A 10,542-nucleotide genomic window follows, 5' to 3' on the forward strand; every position below is an offset into this window, starting at 1 on the left:
ACAATGTAAAAAATAGTAAAAATAAAGAAAAACCCTTGAATGAGTAGGTGTGTCCAAACTTTTGACTGGTAGTGTATATTTTTAAAATATATTTTCCTTTATTTTCCCCTAACCCTACCATCCCTCCCCTAATTGGAGTAAACTAATGGACAACAACACTTAGGCTTCTACTTCCAGCTTATACATACTATATAAAACCATATCTTATTCTTATGGGATTTCCACAAATAGCCTACTGACAGAGATCATGATAAAATTCCTTTGAATCCTGCATGCAACAATCGTTCTTTATTTCCCATGGTACATTTCCCACATGGAAAAACAACAACAATGCCACTTCATTTGTTCTTTGTTATCCTAGAAATAGCTGTTGAAAAATAAATGTACTGCTGCCTGAAACATGGCACAGTGAACACGAGCTCTTTTCACAGAACGATGCCCAAACCCTTGAGAAGAGATTGCATTCTCTGTCCCTCTCTTCTTTCTCTCCTTTGTTTTTCTCTGTTTATCATCTCTTCCATCTGTGCCACTATGTTTACACACATGTTTGAGTGTCTCTCTCCGTGTGTGTGTGTGTGTGTGTGCACGCATTTGTACATGTTCGATTGACTTGAGTGTGTGTGTCTGCGAGTGTATGTGTTAACTATAGCCTTGGTCTTTTTTATTTACGTATTTACAATGCTTGTGGTGACCTTTGCACAGCTCGGGTGGAAAGGTTAGCACTGCTTCAACATTGACACAATTGATATGTTTGCATAGACAAGACCACAAGATAGGTGGGCAGAGAGGGTAATGACGGTTTATGAATGTGAGTTTATTCTGTCAGTCAGTGCAGAAGAATAGAGTGAGAGGAAGAGATAGAGAGGTAAAGAGCGAGAGAAGATTTACAGAGGACAGATTAGAACTGTCATAGAGTTATATTTACATTTTACATTTTAGTCATTTAGCAGATGCTCTTATCCAGATATATACATCCTCAACATATCAGGTAATTTGGTATTTTCTCATTTATTCTACTGTTCTAGATAGCTATATTTAGGTATTTTATTAGGATCCCCATTAGCTGTTGCGATAGCAGCAGCTACTTTTCCTGGGGTCCACAGAATCACCCTTCCTTCTGTTCTCTATCCATTCTCCAACCATTATATTCTCTACCATCTTTTCTGTCATCCATTGAGCTTCCAATGATCTGATCTAAAGCTCTGACTGTGTCGTGTGGCTATGAGTCTGTATGCTTGTGTTGTCTCTCAATGCTTAATTGATTAACAAAGGTAAATTAATCACATTGAAAGCGACCAGTCACAGATTCAAACCGAAGACACCCACATAAGGTGGAATGCACTCCATTAATTATTTCAAGGCCCTTCAAGGAGCAGGACATGAGACAACTGTATCAAGTGATAATGCGCTGTATAAAACGGTTATTCCAGTCAGTCATAATTATTATGAAAACTGACAACTTGTCGTCTGGATGTCCTGAAAAGGTCAAACTCATTATTCTGAGGAGACAGGTGGCACATTACAGCGTTAAATCTGCTATTTCAATATCCATCCGCTTTGCTTTATTTGAGCCCATTGTTTGAAAATGTTCTGAAATTGCCTGTCAGTCACACTCGAGTAAGTTCACACCAGCGTCTCCGGCTCTGTCTGTCTGCTGCAGTGTGTGTTGTTAACGGTCTGTTTTCACAGAGCCTACCCTCTCTACACTGTGTTTGCATGATGCTCACATCCTCAGTGTGAGCGCTCTGTCAGGTCCGGTCTACGCTGACCTTTTCACTCTCCAAGCATGCTTACAGGTCTCCAATACCTATAAAAAATATCTAACAATCTCTCCCCCTCAACGTCCTGCCTCTGCTTCTCCCTTTTCATTTATTTTTCCTTTACTCTATCCTCCCGCGCACGCTTTTCTCAATCAATCTTTCCCCCCGCTCACTCACTCTCTCCATTCCCCCTGCTCAAACTATTGCCGTAGTCTTTTTGTGTGTCTTTTTTTTATGTCCCAGGTAAACTGACTGAGAATGCTTCCTCATTAAAAACCTCACCTGGAAGCCAGTTTCAGGGGAGAGGAGGGGATCAAAGAGCCAATTGGGAAAATTTTATAATTAGCTAGGTAGCCATGGTAGGACATCCACTGTTGCGACAAGTGCAGTAGAAACTTTTAATGATCTCTTAGAGTTAGGTTTGACACCTCAACCAATGGACGGGCTGTGTTTCACTCGTCTTTCTCTCAATCTCTTTGCTCTGCCACCTCCCCCACCCCTTTGTCTCTGTCCCCCTCTTAGGTTCAGCCATGGAGCACATGTGGCTGTACTCGGTGAGTCAGTGTGTGGTATCTGTGTCGGTGATCGTGGTGAGTGTGAGGATGTCTATGGGTGGTGGTGGGATCGCGGAGGATGGAGGAGGCCAGGGAGGAGGTGGTCATACCCGGAGCGGGAGTGTTTCTGCCTGCCTGAAGTTGTGTCTGGGCTGGGTGGGGGCAATAGGGGGTGCGGTGGGGGTCCCTGTCTCTGTGCTGCTGAACCTGAGGAGTCCCCAGTGTCTGTACACCTGCATTACCCTGGTGTGCTGTCCTCTGCTGGTCAGGCAGTTCACTGTCTGCCTGCTGCTGCTCATGACCCTCGACTCCCACCTGAAGCATCGCATGGGGAGCAGGTGAGTCAGAGAGAGAGGGGGGTAAAAGTACCAAAACTAAATCAAGTGCACCTGAAAGAATTAGCAAAATGTTCTCAGGACTGCACTCTAGACCAGGAGTATTCAACCGGAGGTCCACAAAAATATTTAATAAATAAATTAAAACAAACCAAAAAGTGGAACGAATATATATTTTTATGAATAATGCTAGCAACAACAGAATAAACAATTGTATTATTACATACATACAGTAGAAAAGAGGAGGACATCTTCTTTCTAACAATGATTACTTTATTTCACAACTCCTTATATTGAGCAAATTACACTCATTGGAGCTCATTACACTCATTGGCAGGGATTGGCAAAATTAGCTAATTACAAAATACCATAAAGATCAATGTATCAAAGTAAACTACAAAATAAGTTTGAAATGTATTTAATTAAAATACATGTATTTCATATTTTCAAATACAGAAACACATTTGCAAGTAGCCTGCCTGAACAGCAACAACATTCTCAGTAACGCTTACAGAAACATTTAATTTGCTATGACTGTGATATGTTGCTGTTTATCTACCTTAGTTGAATGCACTGACTGCAAGTCACTCTGGATCAGAGGGTCTGCTAAATGACCAAAATGTAAATGTACTGTATATGAGAAAATTAACCATAATTAACGGCAAAGCACACTTGGTATTATTATTGGCCTTGTTTCGAAGTGGAGATTACTACTCAACATGCTTTGCAATTTTTTCTTTTTTCTTTTTACATATACATTTATATTTTGTTCATTTAGCAAACACTCTTATCACATTATAGTGCCATCAGACTTTTGATACCAATGCAGGGTGAAAGTGGGCCACAAAATTGTGAACCGCTATAGAAAATGGTATAGAAAATTTATTTTGTATTTTGAAAATACTAATTACAGCTCTAGAAAGTATATTGTTACAAAATACATTGGAGTGTAGTTCAGCCCAGTATAATACAAATGACAAAATACTCAGAAGTAGTTGAAGACATATTTAAAATATATGTAACAGAAATACTGATGTTAAAAATATTTGTTGGTCTGATGTGATTAATAAGGAGCATCCAGATGCTGCACTTGATTCATTTATGAAATTGCTTCTTCCAATTACTGAGAAACATGCACCTGTTAAGAAACAGACTGTTAGAACTGTTAAGGCTCCATGGATTGATGAGGAATTGAAAAACTATAGGTTGAAAGAGATGGGGCAAAAGGAGTGGCTAATAAATGTGGCTGCACATCTGACTGGCTGACTTACTGCAAATTGAGAAAATATGTGACTAAACTCAACAAAAAGAAGAAGAAACTGTATTATCAAGCCAAGATCAATGATATAAAGAATTATGGAAACTTTAAATGAAATAATGGGCAGAAAGACAAATCCCCCCCCCCCCTTTCATCAAATCAGATGGCTTATTCATCACAAAACCATTTGATGTTGCCAATTATTTTAATTATTACTACATTCATTGCCACATTGTCAAAGTGGGCAAACTTAGGCAGGAAATACCAAAAAAACTAACAGTGAGCCATCGTATTCATGCATAAAAAAACAAAAAATGAAAGAAAAGCATTGTAAGTTTGAATTTTGTAAACGTTAGTGTGGGAGAGGTGGAAATATTATTGTTATCGATCAATAATGACAAACCTCCTGGCATTGACAACTTAGATGGAAAGCTACTGAGGATGGTAGCTGACTCTATAGCCACTCCTATCTGTCATCTCTTTAATCTGAGCCTAGAGGAAAGTATTTGTCCTCAGGCCAGTAGGGAAGCCAAAGTAACTCCACTACCCAAGAGTGGTAAAGCGGCCTTTACTGGTTCTAACAGCAGACCTATAAGCTTGCTGCCAGCTCTTAGCAAACTGTTGGAAAAAATTCAATGCTATTTCTTTGTAAACAAATTAACAACAGACTTTCAGCATGCTTATAGAGAAGGGCACTCAACATGTATTGCACTGACACAAATGACTGATGAATGGTTGAAAGAAATGGATAATAAGAAGATTGTTGGCGCTGTACTGTTAGATTTCAGTGCAGCCTTTGATATTATTGACCAGAACCTGTTGTTGAAAAAACATATGTGTAATGGCTTTACAACCTCTGCCATATCGTGGATTCAGAGCTATCTAATATAACTCAAAGGGCTTTCTTTAATGGAAGCTTCTCTAATGTCAAACATGTAAAGTGTGGTGTACCGCAGGGAAGCTCCCTAGGCCCTCTACTCTTTTCTATTTTTACCAATGACCTGCCGCTGGCATTAAACAAAGCATGTGTCCATGTATTCTGATGATTCAACCATTGTAATCAGAGGGCTGATATAAATACTATGCAGTCTCTCTTGGTTAAGAGTTGAGGAGAGACTGACTGCATCACTTCTTATTTTTATAAGAAACATTAATGTGTTGAAAATCCCCAATTGTTTGCATAGTCAACTTACACACAGCTCTGACACACACACTTACCCCACCAGACATGCCACCAGGGGTCTTTTCACAGTCCCCAAATCTAGAACAAATTCAAAAAAGCGTACACCAGGGTTCTTCAATTCCGGTCCTGGAGGGCCGAAACACTTCTGTTTTTTATTTCTACCTGGTAGTTAATTGCACTCACCTGGTGTCCCAGGTCTGAATTATCCCCTTATTAGAAGGAGAGGATAAAAAACAGAGGTGTTTCGGCCCTCCAGGACCGGAATTGAAGAACCCTGGCGTACACTATTATATAGAGCCATTATTGCGTGGAACTCCGTTCCATCTCATATTGCTCAAGTGAACAACAAACCTGGTTTCAAAAAACAGATAAAGCAACACCTCACGGCACAACTTTCACGATCGTTGAGAGACGGGTCAGACCAAGGTGCAGCGTGGTATGCGAACATGTTTGTTAAACTGGATAAACACTCGACAAAAAGGCAACGTAACGTGACACTCACTATGGCTAAAACACATACAAGCCAAACAAGAGTACGAACAAGATCCCACAACAAAGGTAGGCAACCAGGCTACTTAAGTATGATCCCCAATCAGAGACAACGAGCGACAGCTGCCTCTGATTGGGAATCATACCCGGCCAAACATAGAAGTATAACAACTAGAATCTAAACATAGATATACAACAACATAGAACTAAACATGCACACCCTGACCAAACTAACTAGAGTTCTATACGTCAGGGCGTGACAACAATGCCTCTCCCCTATTTGACCTAGATAGTTTGTGTGTATGTATTGATATGCAGGCTATGTGTGCCTTTTGTAAAACAAACAAAAAAATGGATGTCGTTCTGTCCTTGACCTGTTGTCTATTAAAGTTATGTATTATGTCATTATGTGTCATGTTTTGTGTGGACCCCAGGAAGAGTAGCTGCTTCTTTTGCAACAGCTAATGGGGATCCTGATAAAATACAAAAATAATAATCTCTGCTCTCTGGTGTATCTGAGATAAGCTTTAAAAAAGCACCCGCAGGTACGGATCACAGAAAGTGCCACTGGTTGCTGGTAAGCTTTCTTGATTTGGAAATACATTCTTGCCAACACGTTTTACCTTTTTTTAACCAACCAAACAGCTACTTTTAGAAAACAATTGTTTGGAATTACCATTTTCTAGCTAATATGCTATGTTAGAGCTTATACTTCCAATTATAATGTGGGGAGGTCAAAATAATGAAAAACTGTCTACCAAATCTATTCATTTTAAAATGTTGGTTAATGTTACTTCTCCTTGCCATTATTATTCACCTGATGATAAGACAAGACGTGAAAAATAAAATGTTGGTTAACACATTATTGGGGTCCCTGGGTCGCCAGTTTGCCTCGGAGGGGGTCCCTGGGCAAGAAAAGGTTGAAGACCCCTGCTCTAGACCATCAGTGCATGCTGGCTTCATTTGACCCATTGGGTTCTATGTTTATCCCTTCTCTCTCGCTCTCTGTTTCAGGTACAGTTCCCTGGTGACACGTCGGCGAGTCCTGTGTGTGGTCCTGCTGTGCTGGGTGGCCTCTGTCCTCTCCTCCTTTGCCCAGTTCATCGGCTGGAATGTCCTGGACACCTGGGGAGGGGCTGAGGGATGGCTGGATGGGCTGGAGCTGGACGACATCCCCCCAGGCAACTGGACCTCCCCTCCTCCTCCCCCTCCTGCGCCCCCCAAGTACAACCAGGACCGCTCTGTGATTGGGAAGTACCTCCCTTACGGCGGCTTCCTGTCCAAGTTCTACGTGGAGGATCTCCATAACTTCACTTACGCAGAGATCCATGGGAGCCACTGGGGGGTGTGTGCCCCCGACACCGTCCTCAGCCCCCAGTTCCTGGTCTATGTCTATGGGGTGACCGTCTTCCTGCTCCCCCTAATGGGCCTGCTGGCCATTTACCTAGACCTGGTCTGTGTGATGCCCAGACAGGACCCTGAAGGCCCAGGCTCTGGCCCCCCAAAACGCAGCTCTCCCCGTGCCCGCTCTCTGGGCCTCTCCCTTTGCCTCCTGGTCCTCCTGTGCCTGCCCCTTCACATCACCCACTCCCTCCTGCTTTTCTCCCCAGGCACACTGCCCCCGACCTGGGCTTTCCCGCTGGTCTCGCTCCTGTCGCAGCTCTACGGTCTGGTGCCCCCTCTCCTCTTCACCATTCCCATACAACGGGTGGTGGCCGAGCAGGCACCCCTGCCTCTGCCCCACCTGGCCCCCACAGGGAGTAAGGTGGTGGGCAGAGCCCTGTGTTCTGCTGTGCAGGGGGCGTCCTGCTCACTCAAAGGGAGGCTGTGCCCAGTTGTATGTGTGTGACATGGAATGGGAAAACAGGGAAGGTGTCTGTGTAAAAGTGTTGTTACAACACCAGCATTCCCATCTCATATGTTATAATTCACTCTCTTAGGCTCTGTTTACACACATATCCAATATGGTAATACATCAAAAATTGCTGAACATCCAATTTCCCTGGATGTTTGTCCACAAACATAAGTTCCAATTATTGTGTGTAAACAGGGCCATGTATCATTGTGTAATTCACAAGGAGCTTCTTTGTGTATATATCCCTATAAATATTAATCAACCTGTCAGTAGCACATACTAGACGTTAATTCGTTTTTCACACACTGTGCTGTTTAATCATTGGGTCTCATATCAAATAAGGTCACTAACCAGGCTTCCATCCAACCTTTTTATGCTGAGTAAAGTACATGTTGGTTAAAAAATGTAAAGACAGGCCTGATGGAAACAGCTAATTTGTCAGTAGACTTTCCAAATGTCGGCCAAACAAACAAGGTGGGATCTTTTTGTGTCTGTAAAATTAATTATGTGAGAAATGGCGTTGGAAACGCCTTTACGCGCAAATATTGATATAATAATCATCATACCGAGGTAAACTTGGAGTCACACGATGATATGGTGTGTGGTCCTTCCACTACACTCGGGAAACCATACCGTTTATTAGGCTACAGATGAAATAAGTTATGATGAACTTCACAGGGTGGTGAAAATGCAAGGTGATGAACTTGATGCCATTTGACAAATTAAAATGATCTTGCTCTTTTGTCCATAATAATCTCATCAACCACACTGTATCTGCGAGCTGTTGTCTAGGGCGCAAGTGCCATGACCAGAGTGGGCATATTCGCTATATAACGCAAACATTTTTGTGACAAAACCATCAGTAGAGTTGAAAATGCAATTAAAACCCATTTAAATTCTAGTTTTTATTCAGTACATTATTTTTATGTGCACTACATCATCATGCACAGCCTTTTATCAGCAACAAGTCAATTTGTTGGAAACACATCTCTGGTGGGAAAATCTGTTGCCAATTGGATGGAAACCTAGCTACCAAGAGAGTAAATATCACGCAGCAGAATTCTTCTAATCTCACACTGATCCAGAACTAAGCCTGGGACTAGATCAGGATCTGTCTGCATTGTAACATGCCTACTGCTGCTGCTGCTGCTGCTGCGGATGCTATAGATCTAGCTTTGATCATGTTTAATTAAACACACAGTAATAACAGCATGGTTGGTCCTGCGACGACCTCATAATTATAGCAGAGAAACGGTCTTCCTGGCTGTTTTGATTAACTGTGTAAATCTAATACTCTCCTTAAATAAAAGGCCTTGCTCTAACTAATTGGATTGTTCATCTTCTGGCCACGTTGGTGTGAAAAATTACTCGGGGGGGGGTCTGTCGCTCTCCCTTTCCCTTTTGTCCCTCCCTCTAATTCTCTCTCTCTGTATGCTCATCTCTCTTTCTAATACATGCACACACACTCTCTGTTCTTCTCTTCTCTCTCTCTTCTCTCTCACATACAGATAACTGCCAAAATAAAGGAAAAATGTCAAGTTGACCATTATTTTGGCTACCATGGCTAGAAGAGATCTCAGACTTTGAAAGAGGGGTCTCAAAGGAGCATAAGGGGTTTAAAGGGAGTGTGTAAGTGTGTGTGTCTCTCAGTCACCAGATCTCAACCCAATTGAACACTTACGTGAGATTCTGGAGCGGCTCCTGAGACAGCGTTTTCCACCACCATCAACAAAGCACCAAATGATGGAATTTCTCATGGAAGAATGGTGTGGCATCCCTCCAATAGAGTTCCAGACACTTGTAGAATCTATGCCAAGGTGCATTGAAGCTCTTCTTTCGGCTCGTGGTGGCCCAATGTCCTATTTAAACACTTTATGTTGGTGTTTCCCTTATTTTTACAGTAACCTGTACATCATCATACATCAATCCGCCATCTCTATTTTTATATCTCTCTCTGTCTACCAGTTTCTCCCCAAACCCCACCCTCAGATCTTCACAAAAACAACATCTCTCTCTTCCTGGAACACATTATTGATGGAGAACAGTTCTGGCTTGGGTGCCTATTCAATTGTTCCGTCTGCCTGAGAGCACAGTCCTTCCTGATTACGCTGTGCTTCTCTAACCGCTGCTCACCGACCGACACGGTCACCCACTTCAATCAATGGCTGGGACCACAATGGTACAGCACGGCCCGATGCACCACTAACGTCATTACCAGAGAATAGAGGCCACTCCGGTCACCTGACTACCGTTAACAGAGGCTAACTGGGGCCATCGCTACTGCTAGCACTTCCTATTTCACAGTGCTGGTATTGACCTGGTATTGGGTAGGAAATTATGTGGTAAGAATGTATACTTTAATGGTACTTACATGAGATAATTCAAAATTAGGAAAATACCTGGTCTAATGGTGAAACAAATAAGTAATGAATTGGTTATTACTGTGTAATTACCATCTTCTCATGTCATTACTTGATAATTTCTATACCTTACATTAAAAATAATTTCTGTATGTAACCATTGGATAATATAACACTCAACCTACAATTGTGGTTGTAATGTACTAATGATATATAATGCTTATGACGGTAGGCTATTATAGGAAAGAGATATGCCTGTCATAACAGACCATGACACGTCATAAAACAGAAGAAATATTGATATGAACCTGTTACAGTACATGAAATAGCTAAATGTTAGTGTTTTACACTTCACATCAGGGTTATGTGACAGGGTATCATCTTCTCAGATGATTGGTTTAGACAGACTGAGACGTCCTCATGAGAGTCTTTAAGTCTTCTAGAACACTAGCGTTATAGATCAAGCCATGCTAGTATTAGAACGCTACTGGATGAAGTCAAGCTCTGATGACCACTTCAAGCGATGTGTCACCAATTGCTACATTAGGTTTGAGTGTCATTATTTCAGCTAACCTGGGGATATGTTCTGGACATGGTGTATCTATTGTTCTACTGCCTACAGCGTTGGTTCACGTCAGCTGGTATAGGCTAGTATAGCCCTTGCTCCTGGCGAGTCCATTACTTTGATTGCCGTTTGACAATCTGTCTTTATGACAGCCTACTGTGGAGCCTTATCGTCGATAGAAGA

At 41.9% G+C, this 10,542-nt stretch overlaps 1 protein-coding gene across 1 annotated transcript; it reads left to right on the forward strand.

Moving 5' to 3' along the window:
• The first annotated feature begins 856 nt into the window (after nucleotides 1–856).
• Nucleotides 857–8,738, forward strand: LOC121542376 (adenosine receptor A1-like). Its single transcript, XM_041851781.1, has 3 exons — nucleotides 857–988; nucleotides 2,283–2,652; nucleotides 6,594–8,738. The coding sequence occupies exons 2-3, from the start codon at nucleotides 2,291–2,293 to the stop codon at nucleotides 7,426–7,428; spliced, it is 1,197 nt and encodes a 398-aa protein (XP_041707715.1). The 5' UTR covers nucleotides 857–988; nucleotides 2,283–2,290; the 3' UTR covers nucleotides 7,429–8,738.
• Nucleotides 8,739–10,542: the final 1,804 nt, after the last annotated feature.

Source organism: Coregonus clupeaformis, chromosome 28, assembly GCF_020615455.1.
Source record: "Coregonus clupeaformis isolate EN_2021a chromosome 28, ASM2061545v1, whole genome shotgun sequence".
In the NCBI taxonomy this organism is placed as follows: domain Eukaryota; kingdom Metazoa; phylum Chordata; class Actinopteri; order Salmoniformes; family Salmonidae; genus Coregonus; species Coregonus clupeaformis.